At 48.3% G+C, this 19,918-nt stretch overlaps 2 protein-coding genes across 2 annotated transcripts; one reads left to right on the top strand and one right to left on the bottom strand.

The window, feature by feature from the left end:
• Nucleotides 1-372: 372 nt before the first annotated feature.
• LOC135815977 (golgin subfamily A member 5-like) lies at nt 373-17,433 on the bottom strand. The gene is made up of 15 exons (XM_065329334.1): nt 16,841-17,433; nt 15,738-15,941; nt 14,046-14,223; nt 13,529-13,652; nt 10,776-10,872; nt 10,060-10,166; nt 9,658-9,822; nt 8,842-8,970; nt 7,976-8,038; nt 4,758-4,793; nt 3,551-3,709; nt 3,227-3,317; nt 2,731-2,845; nt 2,112-2,175; nt 373-1,049 (listed from the first exon to the last, which is right to left on the bottom strand). The coding sequence occupies exons 1-15, from the start codon at nt 17,286-17,288 to the stop codon at nt 954-956; spliced, it is 2,076 nt and encodes a 691-aa protein (XP_065185406.1). The 5' UTR covers nt 17,289-17,433; the 3' UTR covers nt 373-953.
• Nucleotides 17,434-17,711: 278 nt separating this feature from the next.
• LOC135815976 (serine/threonine-protein kinase Chk1-like) lies at nt 17,712-19,915 on the top strand. The gene has a single exon (XM_065329333.1). The coding sequence runs from the start codon at nt 17,881-17,883 to the stop codon at nt 19,303-19,305; it is 1,425 nt and encodes a 474-aa protein (XP_065185405.1). The 5' UTR covers nt 17,712-17,880; the 3' UTR covers nt 19,306-19,915.
• The last annotated feature ends 3 nt before the right edge of the window (nt 19,916-19,918 follow it).

Genomic DNA, 19,918 nt, shown 5'->3' with positions numbered 1-19,918 from the left:
CTCAGCTTCCTCGGACCAAGACCATTCGACTCAGCACCCCGAAGACTACAACTGGTGAAATTTTGATTTTAGCCTTAACTTCCCCTTTAAAAAAGATTTAAAAAAGAAGAAAGGACGAACGGCTGGAACGCTGTTGGCGTGCGCATTCAAGACTTAATGGAGCTAAACGTCAGATCGGTGAATGCCAGTACCACAGCAGTCAATATTGTGCTAAATGTTACACGTCATGAGTCATCAATACAAAGCTTATAATTGCCAGTGTTGGACAACTACGGTAACGGGTATTAAACTTGTAAGCCTTTGGTCCTTTCTTCTTTTAAACTAACTTGCAGGGTGACTACCCGCCTTGCCCCACAAGCATAGCACATTAACTAATATGTCGGTGATCGTATTATTCACTGAATGTATCAGTCCTTACGGCCGGCACAGGGATAGTTTCATTACATACCGCAAAGGAGTTTGCCGTAGGTCGGTACAATATCTATAAAACCAGCAGTACGTCGTATCTGCTGTTAAAAATGCAGAGCATGACATGAAAGCCATCGAGAATTCAAGGCAGTGAGCCGCAAGACCGGCAACAGTGGATATGTATACATCGGTACGCGTCTGGACTGGTTAACGTACAGGTGGTTATCGGCGAGTGCCATGCACGCAATAGGGCGCTGTGCAATGAGCGCCGGAGATACGGTCAAGGAGCAGATGTCTGGGTGCTGGGCGCATAGCAAGGACAAGCACAATGCCCTTGGCACACACGTATCGGGGAGAGCATAGCTGCAGGTTGCATGCACGCCGACGCTCACGCAAGTAAAAACAAGAATAACAGCACGTGAACTGCGGCGGATCACAGCAACAGAATAGCAGACGGAAAATAATAGGGTATTTGAAGCGATGATTGTGACAGCGGGTGGTAGCAGGGCAACACATACAACAAGAGGGTGCACTCAACTGTGAGTTCATTGCGGGCCGTGTGGTCCCTTGGGCGAGTCGGCGCCGTGTATCTCCGGTTGGTAGGTGAGCAAGACAACGGTGACCCACACGTGAAGCAGGAACTGAGGTCAGTAACACACGCATACACATACACACACACACAGAGCAAAGGATAAGCCGAAAAAGAAGAAACACTTTCCCATAGAGATAACTAGGAACGGTAAAACGGGACACAGACTAGCAGTGGCGCTAGGCAGTATCAGAGAGTGATGGCCCATACCAACTAGAGTACACTGTACTATCCTTCAGAGTTGTGCAAGTCCGATGCCGAAACTGTGTACATGTAAAAGGCTACATACACAAGAGGTACACAAAGGAAAGTAGGGCTTTTCTTGTTGTAACTCAGAAATCAGTCAGAATGTCATGGTAACAACCAAACATCAGACAACAGAACAAGATTAGATTCCTTTGTGTACCACTTGTGTACTGCCCTCTGCCCATCGCAGGGGGGGGGGGGGGGGGGGGGAGGGCATTGAGCACTCTAGCAGGTTAAGGTGGTGCACTGCCTCTGTGTAAAAGGCTACAAATTATGGCTAATACAGGACTGATCTTTTGACGAATGCAGGCCTTACATTGTTTCAGGCAATATGGAAAGGTGTCTTTCGACTCTTTTCAAAAAGTCACCCACACAAGAACAGGGCTGAATGACACAGCAGTACACGTAGTGCTCTAATTTCAGAAATTTTCGGTGCTCAATATTTTCGGTATGAGGGCAAAAGGCCAGGTTAGGCGAGCAGAAATTTTAGGTACAGAGAAGCAGTTCCCTATTGGTTTATGCGTGTTAGTGTTTGTTCGGTGTATTGACATTTTAGGTATGAAATAGATGCACCGAAAGTACCGAAAATAAAAGTACACAGAAAATTCGTGAAATTATAGTATCTTTGAGTAGGTTTCCACAGTACAACAGACACTCCAAACAACTATGATGACCAGTGTGAGTCACGGGTGGGCTAATTTCCTTTTTCGAAATGCAGAAAATTGCAAAATATATGATCTGGTCCGTTGGCGGGCCACGGCCATGCTCAACAGCCAAAAGCAGACATTGTACATGTAGTTACAGACAGCCAGTACTTGATTGCAGAGAAACATCGTCATGGCAATAGCTCAGAGAGTTCAAATCTTACCATGTAAACAATTATAAAAAGCCGTGCCACTGGGTAGCGCCGTAGGAAACGACCCAGACGAACACTGCACACGGACCATCCAAACAATGCAAAAAAATCGCAGGGTTATCAGGAGGAACGAGCAGGATCAGGTAGCATATGGAAAACTCTACAACAGAGTCTGCATTGTTTAGCCGTTACACGCCACAGAAGACAATATGCATAGCTATAAACACTGATACAAAGTACCCCAAGCTCATGTGAACATGCAGCAGTTGGCAGGCAGCACCCAGTGCACTCATTTACAAACACAAATGCCAAAAGATTTGGTATCTTACTTTGCTCTCCCACCCTTTCCGACTGCCGCGACTCTGGTTTCCCATTTCCAGTGTTCTCATTCACAACACACTCCATAAGTTGTGTACTGGTACCCAATTTCAAATAACCCCAGTGTCTTCATGTAACACTTGCAGATCTTGAGGTGATGGCTAACAGGCTCTATGAGAAAATCAATGTATGGATTCAGCCGGGTACGGAGAGATGCACAGCCGTCAAGAGCAGTCACGTGTACATGCACTCTGTTGAGGAAAAGAGAAGTCTTGCAAGTACATGTATATCGGGCGTCTGAGCAAGCACGTACCTGAATGTGTCAAGCGTGTTCGCCGCGGAGCGCATATGCCGAGCAATGCCGTCATCGTCTTGAATTGCAAGTGAGCCCGGCATCATAGAGCTCATCGGTCTCAGGCGTGTTTGAGCTGTACAAGCAGAGGTGGAGAGACAGATTGCGAGCAGGGGAGGGGAATAGAGAGAGAGAAAGAAATACACGGGTAAATTAGACTCCCTTTAATTCGAACTTCAAATTTCCAGTTTCCAGGCTTCAAATTCAAATTATCTGGACTTCCTATTATCCAAAGTGGGCCACGTGAATGTCAAAATGTTCGATGTTGTATGTTGAGTGTTTATCGCAAATTATAATCGCATCTGCACTATATAGTCAGTCATGTACAACAACATACTGGGCATGTGCCTTTCGTCAAAATTATGAAACACTGTTACACTGTACTGGACACAGAGGACACACAGATGACGAGACAAGAGAGTAAAACCAGTGTACGTTTCCACCCGTCATGACTTACCTTCACCATCTGCGTCCTCAAAGTGTGGCATGTTCACGGCGTGACCCGGTGCAATTCGCTTATTCATACCCTCGGCAGAGCTAACAGCTTGCTGCAAATGAACACAGGAGCAAAGGCACAAACAATACGCTTACCAGTGCACAGGGGGAGGGAACAGGAGATATTCGAAAGAGAACGGGAGAAAGAAGGAGTAAGAATGTTTACTCGGTCACTGCTTATGAAACCAAGCTCTACATCACAAGGCAAACGTTCCACGGCCAAATCAAACTGCCCAGGTAATCAGCCACAACAGTGTGATCAAAAGGAACCTTGGTTAGCACTAACCTTAGCCTTCTCCAGCTGTAGTAACAGGGCATTCTTTTCAGAGCTTAGCGTCTCCACCAGGGTCTGCTTGGTGAGCAAGTTATCGGTGAGCGTGTGCATGCGCGACTCCATTTCGGCACTGCGCGCACCATTTTGCGACGAACGCTGCAGTGTTGTCATCTGAGCACAGAAGGGCATTGCACAGGTGGTTGACACAATAGAAAGCTGCACAGCGATTGTGTGCTTGTGTCACTATGGCATCATCTATATGTCTAAAAGCTGGAGCACTGTACACACATGGATCACTGTCAGAGTGACAGTGAATGCGCATTGACACCATAAGGACCAGAATACAGAGTTCCCAATGTACGCTGTTCACAGAAAAATGTGCATCGGGTGTAAATTAGTACATGTACTAAGAATCAGATTCCAAAGAACGTCGAGTTCGCAAAGTCTGCAGTTGTCGTTGCTTCAGCGACAGCATCAGAAGCTTGCAGGAAATTTTTAATATTGTAGACTGACAAGAAATTTAAAGTTTCAGATTATATAAAGCAAACCATATATGCATGAGAAATTTCTACAAACCCAAAGGTACGCAGAACATAAGATGACCACCCCACACTGTGCCAAAAGCCTATGCAGAAATCTGCATCGACACAGCTTTGACACACAAAAAAACTGCGTCAATTTTCAAGCTCTATGGTAGGGATCTCAGCGCGTGAACTGCGCAGCCAGTTTTGCACAATATTTCACTCTTGGACGCAGTGTGAACACCTCTTCTTCTGAGTGATAACGGCGGCGATGTTCACGATGGCTGCTGCATTGAAAATCGAAGTCAGGACAATCTAACCGGGGAAAACGGCTGAATTTTTCACTGAATCTTCTCTGAAGTGGGTTCTTGTACCATGGCAAATTATAGGAAAATCGACCGGGGCGATATAGCCTTGGCCACGCTGTCCTTTGGGGGGAATCACCATGTGTTCTAACGACGATGAAGATGACGATTCCGCCAGTGTCAATTGTAACCATTTTTCCTTGTCGTTTTCTAGGCCCTAAAATCAATCATCGCCATGTTGTACCTGTGTCCGTGAGCTGCACTCAAAACTTGATGACGCAATGTATGTGCAAACACCCTGCGCATTGCACGCGCTGAGATCCCTAACAATAGTACCTTACACAGTACACTGCACAGTTGCAATTCCGATCAAGTCACTCTCCACGCACTGACCTTGCTCTCCAGGGAGGTCATCCTTGCTTGCTCATCCTGGTGAAAGAAGAGAACACAAGTAACAGAACATGGTGAGAAGAACATGTAAAGGAGCAGAGAGGTGGCTAACATGGGGCATTACACCCCCCCCCCCCCACACACGTACACACACACACACACACACACACATACACACGTGCGTACACACACACATACACACAACAAACACAAGGGAAACACCTAACGCTGGCAGAAGCTCTCTTTCAAGACACCAGTCATAGCAGTAGGGCAATCATATGATTCCCGTCACCCAGTACAAAATACGATTTACACCCAAAACAGCGCACCCCCAGTATACTGTAAAAGCCATATATATAACGAAGTGCTAACTCTAATGAGTTAACGAGGAGAAATCTGTCGTTAAAATAAAAATCGTTATACAGAAGTCGATACATATACTGTACTATTGAGCGTTGAGAATGAGTGAGAATCGTTACCTTTGGTACACGTAAACTAGTCAATTTTGGGAAATCGTTATATATGCGCCTCGTTAGAATAATGGCTTTTACAGCAGTGCGACCTATTAATGTGACACTGTGTCACCACAGCTTGTCTCATATCTTGCACGCCCCAGTTTGGCGCGACCAATTATGTTAGCGTCCAAATATAAGCCAGCTCATTACACACGTAACCCATAATGTGCAGGCCCACGTTATTACAGTCAGACCTCGCTTATCCGGATCCCTCGTCATCCGGATCCCTCGTCATCCGGAAGAAAATCGCTGGTGACCGATTTACAGCATATGCCATGCATACATACAGTATGTGCGTTCGATTATCCGGTTCCCTCGCCTATCCGGATATTTTGTGGAAAACGGATGTGTGCGGTTAAGCGAGGTCTGACTGTATTACCATGGCGGATATCGACAACAGCGTGGGCAGCAGCGAAGACACAACGAGCAGAGAGATGAGCAGGGAAGATACAAGTGGAAACGATCTCGAGACGAGTGAGTACGAGGCGGAGGACATTGACGAAGCCAGCTCTAACGACACCAGTAGCGGGGAAAGCGAGGACCCCAGACAGGATCATGAACACAACAATGAAGAGAGCGATGACGAAGTCAGCTCTAACGACACCAGTAGCGGGAAAAGCGAGGACCCCGGACCTTGAACACAACAACGAAGAGAGCAATGACGAAGACGCGGCTTCGGCAATTCTGACTGTGACACAGAAAGGAGACTATGGTTCTACTCACCAAGGTTACTCCTATAGGAAGGACAAGAAGAAAGCAGATGGCAGGATTACTTGGCGATGTACTAGGCCAGCATGTGGTGGGCGTCTGACAACAGCTGGAAGTAGTATACTCGAAGTTGAAGAGGACAACATTGCAGCAGTAACCACAGAGGACAACCATCCGCCGATTCCCGAGCAGGTAGAAGTGAGGAGAGCTGTGAATAGCATGAAGCGTCGCTGTCGGCAAGGAGGCACAGGCGTAAGAACTATAATATACGACGAGGAGTCCACCAACCTGCCAGTGCCAGTTGCCGCTCATTTGCCATCATTCAACTCGCTGCACTCCACTTTGTATAGATGTAGAAAAGAGCGGTACCCGGCACTGCCTCGAGCGCGTGCAGAAATCAATATTCCTGATGTTTTCCGCCAAACGCAAGAATGTCACGACTTCTTCCTGGCATCCATCGGCCATAAGAATGACACTCTTGTGTTCGTATCCCCTCCTGATCTGGAGAGCCTATGGAACAGTCAATCTTGGTTCATGGACGGAACATTCAAAGTCGCCCCTGCTCTGTACACACAACTTACGACCATCTATATCATGGTTTCAGGGAAGTGCCTGCCGATGGTTTACGCTCTGATGTCTTGAAAAACACGCCAGGCATACGTCGATCTCTTCCGTGCACTTAAAGACCAAGCAGCCGCTAGAGCACTCAACCTTCGCCTTCAGACTTTGTACGCGATTGAGGCGGGAGCAAATTTTGGAGCTCCTGCTCCATCCATGTTTTCTTTCAAATTATCGAAAGATTGGCCTTCTGACCATAAGTTTATACTTCAGGAACTGTCTGGAAATGCATTAAACGTGAAAGAGTCTGTCAAGCAGATTGATCTGCATGGAAAACCTGGTTAGTGCTAAGTCACGCTTTCAAGCAGAGCCCAGCGGGAGACGGTTTTGAGCAAGGCAATATCGCCATTCAATACTGAACTGGCCATTTTGAGTTGATCATGATTTGAGTCTTTGACAAATCGAGTGTCCATCGGCTTGCCCATGTGGTGCCAAGTTTACCACTTGTCATGCTCTGTCGTGTCCCACAGGTGGTTTCCCTTCCATCCGCCACAATGAGGTGCGCGACATCACCGCCAGCTTGCGGAAGAAGGTGGCGCACAATGTGGCAGTAGAGCCTCACCTCCAGCCGGTGACAGGAGAGCAATTCGTCTTCGCTCCGCAAATGTTCAGGAACAGGCCCGCCTGGATGTAGCTGCCAGTGGCCTTTGGGGTGGCCGATTTGAGCGCACGTTTATTGATGTCAGGGTGTTCAACCGCTGTGCGTCCTCAAATCGACCCACTTCACTGGCCTCCACCTACACTCGGCAGGAGAAGGAGAAGCGCAGGGCTTATGAGCAATGTGTGCGTGATATCGAACATGCACCGTTTGTTCCAGCAGTCTTTGCCACAACGGGCGGGATGAGTCGGCATTGCACTGCACTCTACAAGAGGATTGCCTGCCTGCTTGCTGATAAAACCGGCGAGCCTTACAGCACCGTCATGGCAAGGGTCCACTGTAGACTCAGCGTTGCCCTCCTCCGTGCTAGTGTGATGTGCCTCCGTGGATCCCGCACTCTGCGAGCCCCCATTGGCTCCAACTCCCCTGCCTCGCTTGTTGCAAATGAGGCAGTGATCCCAGGACACTGATCATTTACTTTTGTTGTTATGATTGTCAGGTTGTTTGTTTGTTATGATTTCTCGGTTTTTCACCCGATTTTTGTAATCCCTCCATATTACTTATTACGTAGGCTGTTTCACAGCCATTAGTTTTTTCAAAGGAAAGGCGCTCATGTGGGGGCATACCCAAAATACCTACTGCCACACAACACAATAGCAGCTTGTTATTTGCGACTTTTCTAATTAAAATATTACGCGTCCACACTCATTCCCGCACACATACAAGAGCACCCCCCCCCCCCCCCCCCCCCCACACACACACACATTGTCATCGATACACACCTTCAGCTGGGTGTGAAGAGCAGCTTTCTGGCGCACGAGCTCGTCCTGTAACAACTCCATTTCCTGTAGAAAGGAGAAAAGAAAAATACACACACACACACACACACACACACACACACACACACACACACACACACACACACACACACACACACACACACACACACACATGGGTACGTGATCACGATCAAAACGGAACGGAAGAAATCTGCAACAACATAGGGACACTGCCGACCTGGATGCAATACACGGTCGCATCCAAGCAAGCAAGCGTTATCAGCCAGACTAAGTACGGAACTGCACAGAGCGGAAAGCACACTAGGGCCCCGTGCCAGTGACCTTGCTATAATGATGATGACGTAATGCCGGTGCTGTACGACGTAATGATTGTGCTGTATGACGTAATGACGGTGCTGTACAACGTGAAGCCAACTCTACACTACTAGCGGGTACACTTGACCAGGTTCTTAGTCACATCAGCCTACAAAGGCCGTCATACTGTCGTCTCAAAATCGCAGACACAGTCAGGAAACAACAATCCACGGACTCCAAAGCTATAAGAAGCAAGCTAGTTGCAACACTATACCGGTGTGCAATGAACAGAGTCTGCTTCTGACATTCTACCCAGGCAGGTAGGCAGGCGGACGCGGTACAGTCAGACCTCGCTTATCCGGATCCCTCGCCAACCGGAAGAAAATACATGATGCAGCCGGTTACAGATTTACAGCATGCACGATGCATCCAACATAACCGCTGTTCGGTTATCCGGTTCCCTCGCCTATCCGGATATTTGTTGTCGAAAACGGATGTGTGCGTTTAAGCGAGGTCTGAGTGTACTTCACAAGCAGGCACTGTACATAACTCACCTTCTGCTTCTGCTGGTGTTCCATGTCCGCAACACTCCGTTGCCGCTGCTCATCCTGAAGCTGCGACTCGACCTGGTCACGCTGCTCCTGTACCATATTCAGCTCCTGAACGTGTGCACTGTCCAACTCCTGTAAACAGGTGCGCATGCACGTCACATATATACACAAATTCAAATACTCAAATATGCAAGCACCAAGAAAATACCATTCATTGTTTTCGAAACTATTTGTGCAAACTTCATCACATCACAGATCAACATGGCAAAAAAAAGAGAGGCCACCACTGGAGCACAACAATTCATGTACGTATGCAGTCATGTTGTTCATTGTCAGCACAGTACAGCCCTGTGCTCTAAGGACATTGTCAGCACAGTACAGCCCTGTGCTCTAAGGACATTAGAGAGGTTCTGCATAACGAAAATTCGAACGAAGTTTCGCGACAGACCTTGCGAAAATGTGTACGAATTTTCGCACGAACTTTGCGTTCTGCACATTTTCATAGTTTGCACGCGCCAAGTGCACGCACGCCATGACCCAATCTCACGAAACTTCCTACGAAAGTTCATTTCGCGTTCCCTGCAAGTTTCGCGTCCAAAGTTGCGAAAGTTCGTGCGAAGTTTCTCACTTCGTGACGTAGAGTGAAAGTTCGTACACATTTTCGTTTTGCAGAACCTCTCTATTGTCAGCACAGTAACGTTACAGCCCTGCGCTCTAAGGACATTCTTCCTCTTGCTTGCACATGCAGAGAATTCCCATTCACTTCCCAACCGCTCACCGGCCACTAGTTTGGGACATTGTCATGCCCTGCTCACATACCTCGACTTCCATGCGCAGCTGGTCGATTTCTTGCTTCGACTGCTGCAGACTCTCCTGAAGCAGAGACTTCTCCTCCTGTAAAGCAGCCAGTTCGGCATTCTGACATTCTGTGGTACCATCATCCAAGCCACCTTCTTTAAGCTTGGAAATGAGCTGTTCTTTGGCCTACACAACACCAACAACAGTAACGATGATGAGGAACACAGGGATGAGGATGATAATGATGACGACTGCCATCATCAACAACAGCAACACCAGCCAATGGTTGCCGAAATATGCACACATACACCCACACACATGCACACACGCACGCGTGCATGCACACACAAACACACGCTCACCCACACCCACCCACACACATGTGCATGCCTGAATACGACCACGACAGCATGCAGGACCGACCTGAAGAATTCTCGCAGCGCGTTGCTTGTAATCTTCCAACTCTTGCCGACATCTTTGCGATTCAGATTGGGCCGAGGTGAGCGATTGTTGACGCCTGACATTGTTGGCTGCAGGATCATCCGTGAGTACAAATTGAGCACAGGAAATACGTTACTTGTAAGGCATACACCTACAGGCACTGAGCAAGTAATAATGATCAACGAATACTAATGCAATGCTGTGAAGACAAGACGCCGTGCACAACACGATGGTGAGAGTAAGAGAAGGAGCGCTCTTGCCGGTACTTTGCAGCTTAGAGAGCGCTGTGTGGGCAGGTGTGCAGTTTCCTCTGTGTGTCGCCAAGGTGTTTTACCACAATTTCTCTACAAACACCAATGGAACTGAAGTTTGAAGAGCACACAGTCCTACAAACATGACAAGCGTGAAGCATAATTGCTTGGGTGACAACACGACTACCACGACTACCTCTGCGCTTTGGTAGTAGGCAACTTGGAACGGAGCCAAACAGGCAGGAGAAACAGAATCGCCTGGATCCAAACTACTGCCATGTCTGGTTTAGAAGATAATCCAGATGGTAAAAAAACGACTGCTCAACAGCACCACGAGCAGACACGTTATCCTGCCAGCGGGGCGTAGATTTATGAAGAACACAATGCAAGCATACCATGACACACGGGCAACACAGACCATGACACACACATACATTGCACCTATACCTTTCTCTTGCTCTAGTTGACGCTGCAGGTCCACAACATTCCGAGCCATGTCGGCGTTTAGCTGCTCATCACTTTGACGAAGTCGACTCACTTCCGCCTACAACAGAAACATACACACACATGCACACACACACACACACACACGTACACACACACACACACACGTACACACACGTACACACACCATATTCACGATAGGGGAGAAACGAACAAAAGAAAATTCGAATCATTCATTCGAAACATTTGAAAACTAACGTACAAACTCTCAAGATTGCTGTTCGAACACATACTGTGTAGCACCATGTACGTCGTAACTACACACTTACCCGTGCACTGAATTGCGTATTTCACGCTGCATGCACAGTGCAGAGTCTGTACACTACATTTCGCAACATGACCTGTACCGCACGTAGATCTACAGTTGCGCTCGGTGAAATCCGACCTAAAGTGCATATCCGGTGCCCTGAACCTGCACGGCCCTTTAATTAAGTGGTACGAATGCGGCTGGACGTACACATGTACAAGTAAAGTGATGTAATCTGAACTGGTCCAGGGCGTCAGTTTTGCACTTTGCGTTGGATTTCACCGAGCGCAACTGTACATGGTAGATGGCTAAATGTACGGTAGATCTCCACGAGTCGGAGGTCTCGAGCTCAAGCGCGCTGATCAACTGTGGCGCGCATAGTACAGCATTCACAACAGCACTGAAAACGGTTAGTACGGAACTAGCCACTTGGCGGATAGATTCAAAGTACATGTACTTGCAACTACCCGGTCTTTGAAAACCGTTGTTGAAGGAGTGTTGTCGACACGAGTGTTGTAGTAATTGTTCTGCGTGTTCTTTTGATTTTTTAGGGAGATTTGTAGCTTAAGAAGGTTGTGTCGTACAACGGAGCAACGACGAGTAATCTTCACACTCACCTGAAGAAGTATCACTCTGCAGTTCTGGCAACCGAGGCTAGCGGTGAGAAAAAGCCTCCCGTCTGACGGACGTTGCACCGAAGGTAGCAACCAAACCCTGTGGTTCAGCACAGGCTAAGGCCATAACAAACTTGCTGATTGGTTGGACGACGAGCAACACGCGGCCACATTGTTGAAGAGCGACTAGGCCTTACCCGAACTACGAGCTGCATTTCTTGACTGTATCGTGAGAACATTGTTATTCAAGGCTTTGAACTAGCTATGCTAATGATTTCTATTGAAGAGCAGCTTGGTTTAAGAAAAAAACCCCGAGTGTGTTGAGTGCTTCTGGCCTCCAGAGCTTGCTCCAGCACTTGGAGCCTGGGCACCACACATGGCACAAGCAGGATCCATGTGTCGAAAGTGATTGTGAAGAGGCACGAGGAGGGCAGAGCAGAACTGTGCACGCTGCTGAAGGCAGTCCCAGCCGCTGCACTCGCCACTGATGTGTGGACATCGAAGGCTGTGCGATCATTTGCAACGTACATTGTGCATTTCCTGGGCGATTCTCGGGAGTTGCAGAGTTTCGTGCTGGCAATACGACCAACGGACGGCAGTCACACAGCAGCCAATGTTGCCGAGCACATCAAGTCCATTGCAGCAGAACTTGGTATTGCGCACAAGGTAACCGCCATTGGACACGACGAGACCGCAAATATGGCGGCAGATTAAGTAATTTTTCCTTCTCTGATGAAGCCTTATGGCTGAAACTAGTAAGATTATGGACATTATTTTATACTCCTGAGATGTGGCCTTTGACTGGTGTGGTATGTACTGCGTGTGCCTGCTCTGTGTCGGGGTTCCATCTCCGCCCCATTCGAAGCTGGATTGGTTTGTTGGCATGCAATTTCTTTCTTCCTTTGTTTTGGCAATATTAATAACGCTGTGCACAAGGATGTACATACAATCATGCATTGCAGGGTTTGTGTTCCATCACAACTAGACAGTATTAAAAGCGGATAATATTAGCGCCAGTGATATTTGAGCGACTTTAGTAAAAGGAGCGTTACTGCTAAAGTTTTGCCAAGCCAATCGAAATTTTGCAAGTACCGTAAAATCCCGCCAGAGCGCCCCTACCTCCGCCACCCTTCGAGTAGGTCCAGGTGGGGAGGGGCGGTTGAGCGAGTCCTACTTGCCGCATTCTGCACTACATGAAAAAGTACTCACCCTACGAAAACTGGTCATGCATCTCGTACACCGACCAACGGTAAAGAGCAGGGAGTCGTACAGACCCATCAAAACTCAGGGTTTGTGCGATCCCTGGTCAAGAGGGTGGGCACGGTTGCGTACATTTCCAACGGGGTCGAGCACGCGTCTGCAGTACAGTCCAGTACGGCATCACAGAGTCATACGAGGATGCAATCAATCACTTCCCTGACAAGAAGTCAGGGAGGGGCGCATGGGAGAGACGGGGCGCTCTGGTGGGATTTTACGGTACTTAGTTGTTCTACAGTGTATGAATTCTGCAAATACTGGCCAATTAAAAGTCAAGTGTACACACTAGACTGTACAGTCTTGGTAACTACATGCTGCATAAGAGAATGTTTGTTCGAGTTCGTTCGTTAGTGTGAAAGTTCGTTCGTATTCGAAATTCCATGTTCGTTTTTTTACATAACAGATTTGTACCGCTATGCAGTACATTCCCTCACACACGTCTGCTTTATACCAGACAGCACACCTCTGACAGCCGTAGCACCCACAGCGGGGCTACTCTAACTTGTCTTTAGCCACTCCATGAGAGATAAGATGGCTATATCACAACGAGAGCCTCTTAGTTTGAGTGATGTCCATACCTGAGATGCGGCCAGTGCAACGCGCTCCTTCTCCAGCTGCGTCTCGGCCTCCTTGAGGCGATTTTCAACGAGATCAAGCGTCTGATGCTGCACACCTGCCGATGCCACGCTTTCCTCCAAGAGCCTACGTACATGCATACATACACACACATACGCACGTGTATGCGTGCACACACCACCATATACGCACGTGTATGCGTGCACACACACACACACATGCAAAAATACACACACAGGAACACAACCAATAGTACAACTTTCATGGGGTGGCAGCCATTAATCATTCAACAGAAGGGGGTGCATCCAGCATAGTCACTGACAAAAATCCAAAAATCTCCAGGAGCAGACAATTTTCATACAAATACATGACTCCGACAGCAAGAACATCACCCCACCGCTATCACAACTTCCCATCATCACCAGCAATGCTAACAGCACTGTACCAACTCCACAGTAAATGAACAGGATACAAGCACATGATGAATAGGATACAAGTACATGATACTGGAATCCATACCGTTGACGGTCATCTCGTAACGAGGTGAGGGAGCGGCGGTGGTCCTTTGCTTCATCCTCCACTTCAGCAACGTGCCTCCGTAGCGCTGTCAGCTCGGTGTCCCTTAGCTGCAGCGCCTTCTGTGCAGCGGTGTAGTCGGACTGTAGCTGTGTGCATTGCTTCTTCAGACCAGAGAGCTCTGCACATGAACAGCAGTACAGCACAGTGATCACGTTGGACATCGAGACGGGTTAAATAATTACTGGTATTATAATGCAATGATACCTGACGTGCATGGAATTTCAGACGTGTAGTCTGGGTTGGTCAGAGTGCAAGAAGGGCCAGACGCCAGCTTGGTAATGCTGCGGAAGGGCCGCAATAGGAGCTCTGCTGCGGTCACCAACAGTATGCGGTAGACACGCGGCACAGCGCGTTTGGGTAGCGATACCAAGGAGTACTTACAGCGAAGAAAGCTGGAGTTTAGCTATGCCTTGTCTATAACAACAGGCAAGTTCCAGCGAAAACCTTCCCTCTCTCAGAAGCCTGCTATTATGTGTGGTATGCAATTCTTCTGCGATTGCGCTGTACCCATTGTTACTGTTATAGCGCTCTTTGCATGCACACCTGTTGTGAGATATCCGAGCCGTTGCAGCACGTGTCATTTTATTAGCCTTTGTTCCTGTAGTACAGGTACATGCAGATCTACGTGATACCATTGCAGCCTTCGCCACATAGGGTAGTACAATGATTGTCTTTTGCTGTTCTGCATTGGTCAGGTTAGGGTAATGCATACCCTAAGTACTCGTACTACTGTTGAGCACCGTTTGCAACTAACTGTGCAAATTATTTAAAGAACAGCCATCTAAACACCACGTAAAGTGCATACCCCTACACTCATACCTCGTTTATCTGGGCGGTCCGGGACCGGGCACTATCCGTAACTTTGAAATGTCCGGAACTCCGAATCACATACATATTAATGGGAAATGTCCTACAGTCCATTCAGAAAAAGATGGACTTCTAGCTTTTGGCCATAAACGGGTCAAACATTGAGTTTTTTTAGAATTTTTTCTGCCATCCCCTATGGAATCATCTTCCAATTATGTTTCTGAAGTTTTTTTGTCCAAAAAGTAAGCCATAGCAAGAATAGGATTTCGGTCAGGTTTTGCCCCAAAAGCACTGAATCGGGAAAAACCATCAAAATCCAGGCCGTTTGACCCCGCCTGCAACAGTGCGTTGTGCGGTTCGAACCCCAGTTCAGGTACCTTTTTGAACCCTCTTTCAAATTTCAAAGTTCGCAGCACTGCACTGTGTACGATGAAATCACGAAAAATCGCCAAATACGGGAGCTCGCCAGAGCCAGGGCCCATCTTTTTATGAATGGACTGTAGATATGGCATGTGACGTCCTATTCCCACAAAAAGTGACACAAGAGTAGTAATATTTCCACTGAAACTCTCCCAAAGGGTGCCACTCGCCCAAAGGGTGCCGGGTAGATCGAAGTGCCCGTAACTTTGGGGTCCGGATAACCAAGGTATGAGTGTACTAATGGCTATTAAGGGTGGTATACAGATGCCAAACACAATAAATCAGGGACAGGGCAATGGCAGGAAGCGCAGTGGCCCGACCTCATACGACCAGCTGATGCTTTTTCTTCCAAAAACCAAGAGGATATAAGTGCAGTGAAGATAGGACAGATGGCGGTGTACTGACCTCCGTGTGATTTGCGTTCTCTTCCGGCCCAGTCATGTAGCTCGCGCTGCAGTGCCGACACTTCTTCTTTCAGCATCTGGTTCTCCACCTGTATAGAAGAGGACGCATCGTCGATGCTTCTTCTTTGGCCGGATAGCTGAGGTGAGCTAGACCTGCCTATGTCCATCATGAGCCCATCGTGTCCACTGTCCACTGCATCAGTTGCTAAGCCATGGGAAACACAGACAGCCGGTAGGATACCAATTAGGGACGGCCTGAATAGAGTCATCATTAATTTTCAAAACCATGGTTTATCAGTGTCTCCACTACTACCGTATTTCCCCGATTATAAGTCGCACTCGATTATAAGATGCACCACCATTTTCAGGTTTGAGCAATATTGATGTGATTTAGACTTCAGTAGTAAGTCATGCTCGATTGTAAGTCGCACCCCTTTTTTGCCCTTGAAGTTTAGTGTAAAAAGGTGCGAGTTATATTCGGGGAAATATGGTACTATAGTTACACCTTGGTCACTACTACAGTAGAGGGGTGACCATGCACATTACAATGTCCCTGGGCAAAACTATACATGCACATTACTACTTCATTGGCCCATGGGCTTATCTAGCGGCATTACCTTCAAGTCTTTGCCCCCCCCCCCCACCCCCGCATGCTCCTCTGATTAGTAGAAGTGGCTACACTAGGCTCTGATTCCATGTCTAACTCCATCGACTCAGGACGGCACGTTCAGGCTGCGTTTTTATCCGAGTACACTACTGTCGGTCGCCGAAGAACTGGGGGGGGGGGGGGGTCAGCCTCGTAGCCTAGGCCGTTCTTATTTTTTGAATATACTACAGTCTATGCACAGTTGTGTCACCGCGTGTACACGTACATTGGTACGCTGTGCTTGGTGAAATTCTAGCCTGTTCGTTCTTCGGCGCTCGATAGTACTGTATACATTATTCATGGTTTTTGAATGATCTTAGCTCCAGCCTCAACAAAATTAATGTGCTCACAATTTCCCAGCTGCATGTTCATGGGCTTCATATTATTTGTATCCTGAGCCTAGCGTAGCTGCTGCATGTAGAAATAGATCTCATTGGCGTAAGACTGCATTTGCTTACGTTTTGCTGAAGCTAGACTGTCCCTGCTAGCTACTCGGGAAGGTGCTCGTGAATCAGGCTTTTTCCTATCCTTGGACGCCAATGAAGATGAGCTGGCATTCTGTGCAAGGCTTAAGTCACCCCCTTCTCCACTGCTATTCAAGAAGTCGAACAGTTTCTGGTCGGACGGGCGATTGTTGGCCAAAGACGAGCTGCGATTTTTCGCAGGGAGTGCACCGTTAGTGGCCCCAGCGTTCAGTGGAGAGCTACGGCCAGCTGGAGCTCCAACAGACAGAGACCCACTAGAAAATTGCTCATGTCGTCCAGGCTCCGGCGTGGTATGCAATGATGATACCTGGCGAGGTATCACATCCCTCTGAGCATCACGACTGAACGATTCAGCAGCAGTTTGATCAACTTTTTCCAGCAAAGCCTCAGCACGTCCCGCAAGGCCAGTCAGCCAAGCCATTCTTCGCACGCCTATCACAGTACAATGCTGACGGGTTGAAGTTAGTTGGTTTGGATCAAAACTTTCAAAAGAAAGCAGCAAGGTGATTTGTACTGAGCGCTGTACTCCTCATCAGAAACGAAAATGAAGGTCAACATACACAGCCAGTGCCTCACTGCAGTACAGACAGTTAGTGCAGTGTTCAAGATCTTTTGTTCAATCAAAAAGTCTCAACGCTTCACACACGTCGTTCAGATCATGCAGTCTTCACAAACACATGCTGCCATGTCATGCACACATCACGTCAGCGCTCGTAAAAAAATGCAAAAATTTAATATTAATTTTGTACGTACGAGTGACATGATGATGACATAACTTCCACGTGTGTTCCATGTGTCTAGTGGCGGGAAAGTTGAAGTCGCCACAAAAACAACATTCGAACACAAAGCATGTGGGGTCTTGTCCGAAATGCTGAGCAGGACTTGGACGTGAATGAAAAGAGAGGAAGAAATTCAGTTGAGAAGAGTACGAACAAGTCCAAACCAGCTCTCCTGACCTATTTAGCTGGTCTTCGAAATGTTCTTGTGAGGACAATACATTGCCATCTAACAATATGCCACTAACTCCTTTTGTGGACGGCTGGGACTTTGCAGAGACTCTGGGCGAAGGAGCTTACGGAGAAGTGAAATTAGCCATCAACAGAAAAACGAAGCAGCCCGTAGCTGTAAAAGTTATCGACGGCAACAAGCCTCATGTAGCCGCTGCGAAGAGTGACATACGAAAAGAAGCGTATATCCTGACTCTCCTGTCTGAGGTGAAGCGTGACTTCTATCTACCTATTGTTCGCAGCTATGGGCACAGAGAGGACGGTAATGTACAGTTCATATTCCTCGAGTTCATGTCTGGCGGAGAGCTGTTTGATCGCATCGAGCCAGGCGAAGGAATGCCTGAATCCCGCGCTCAGCGCTACTTCTGCCAGCTTCTACATGGCGTGGAGTATATTCATCATCGTGGCATCACACATCGCGATCTCAAGCCTGAAAACTTGCTATTGGATGCCAATGACAATCTGAAGATCACAGACTTTGGCCTGGCCACGTTGTTCATGAACGATGGTGCGGAGAGGATGATGGGCCGTAGCTGTGGAACACCACCGTACATTGCACCGGAGGTGTTGCGCGGCCGACCGTATCACGCACGCCCCTCCGACCTCTGGTCGTGCGGTATTGTCCTGGTTGCCATGCTGAGCGGCGAGGTGCCGTGGGACGAGCCATCCACGGTGTGTGCGGAGTACTTGGCATGGTGCGATAAGAAAACCACTGGCCCGCCGTGGAGTCGAATAAGCATAGAACCACTGGGGTTGCTGCGTAAGATGCTCAAGCCATCGGCAGACAAGCGGCCCAAGATGTCCAAGCTAAAAGAAGTCAAGTGGGTGGCACAGGGCCCCCAGTGGAGTAGCTTCATGCGAGCACCGTCAGCTGCTTTCCCTGTGTCTGGCTCGCCGCCTGCCAAGCGGAAACCTGTGTATGCGGCTGCAGCCGATTCACTAGTCTCCGCGTCACAGCCTCTGCCGATGAGCCGAGACAAAGACGACCCGGCAGAAGGAGAAGACCAGGACGATGGCTCCATCTCCAACTTCTTCTTGTCTCAGCCGCTGTACCCTGACCAGATGGTGTGCAGCCAGGTCATGGCCACGCAGGAGTGCAGCAACCCGCTTCAGCAGCTCGTGCGACGTCTGACACGATTCTGGATGAGTTGCAATGCCGAGGAGGCCGTGGAGAGGCTCAGTGAAGCTCTGAAAAAGCAACACGGCCCCATGTTCTCACAGCACGGCAACGATCTCACGGTCAGTGTGCAGGATCGCCGCCGCAAGGGGCTCATCTACAAGGTGCGGATCATCGACAGCGCAGAGTCAGCCGAGCAGCGTGTGCTCATCGATTTCCGTCTTTCCAAAGGCGATGGTATTGAGTTCAAGATGTTCTACCAGAAAATCCGTGATAAGTGCAAGCAGTTCATTGTCAGCTTGCCACTACCTTAGGTCGGTTGTCCCTGGTCACCCGTGCAATGGCTGACTGTGTCTTCGCATGGTACCTGCAAGTTGGTGCCGTATTAGTTTCGCCCAGTGTGTGTGTGTGTGTGCATGTGTGTGTGTCTGTGCCAGGTAAACGGTGCATACGTGTGTTGTACAGTACTAGCTTATTTTCCGCACATTGCGGCCCGGCTGGTCAGCCACACACAGTGGTCATCTTCCGCATAGCATTACACTCAACCACCTCTCGTTCTGTGTGCCTTGTCTTCGGATTTCGGCCGGTAAGTCATTCTCTCGGCATTCAAAGACCCCGACTATCGCGCACCCCTGTTCCTAGGTGTGTACACCCATTCTCCACAGTGTGTGGTGCTTTGCTTTCTTGCTTGTGTGAATACCATCATAGACTGCTTGATGAAGTGAGGCCCACCACTTCTCGCAGTGGCGCCACAAAGGAACCCTACCCATCTCATATTTCACACAGTAAAAACTTCTTTCTACTGAACCACCCTCAATGTTTTCTTCTACCAAAGCTGGACTTTTCTTACTTCTTTTTAACACCATGAAACACAGATCTATAACCAATTTCCAAACAATACAAAAATCCCATCCCATCACTCAATGC

Source organism: Sycon ciliatum, chromosome 4, assembly GCF_964019385.1.
Source record: "Sycon ciliatum chromosome 4, ocSycCili1.1, whole genome shotgun sequence".
Taxonomy (NCBI): Eukaryota; Metazoa; Porifera; class Calcarea; order Leucosolenida; family Sycettidae; genus Sycon; species Sycon ciliatum.
The sequence above is the reverse complement of the archived record's forward strand: the minus strand, read 5'-3'. Positions and strand labels throughout refer to the sequence as shown.

What these genes read in the sequence shown, in the direction of transcription:
- LOC135815977 (XM_065329334.1), bottom strand. Translation starts at nt 17,288, where the DNA reads ATGGCTTGGCTGACTGGCCTTGCGGGACGTGCTGAGGCTTTGCTGGAA. An exon ending in CAGTCTAGCTTCAGCAAAAC is followed by an intron (nt 15,942 to 16,840) that starts GTAAGCAAATGC and finishes CCCATGGCTTAG; the next exon opens with CAACTGATGCAGTGGACAGT. An exon ending in TTTTTATAATTGTTTACATG is followed by an intron (nt 1,050 to 2,111) that starts GTAAGATTTGAA and finishes TACTGACCTCAG; the next exon opens with TTCCTGCTTCACGTGTGGGT.
- LOC135815976 (XM_065329333.1), top strand. Translation starts at nt 17,881, where the DNA reads ATGCCACTAACTCCTTTTGTGGACGGCTGGGACTTTGCAGAGACTCTG.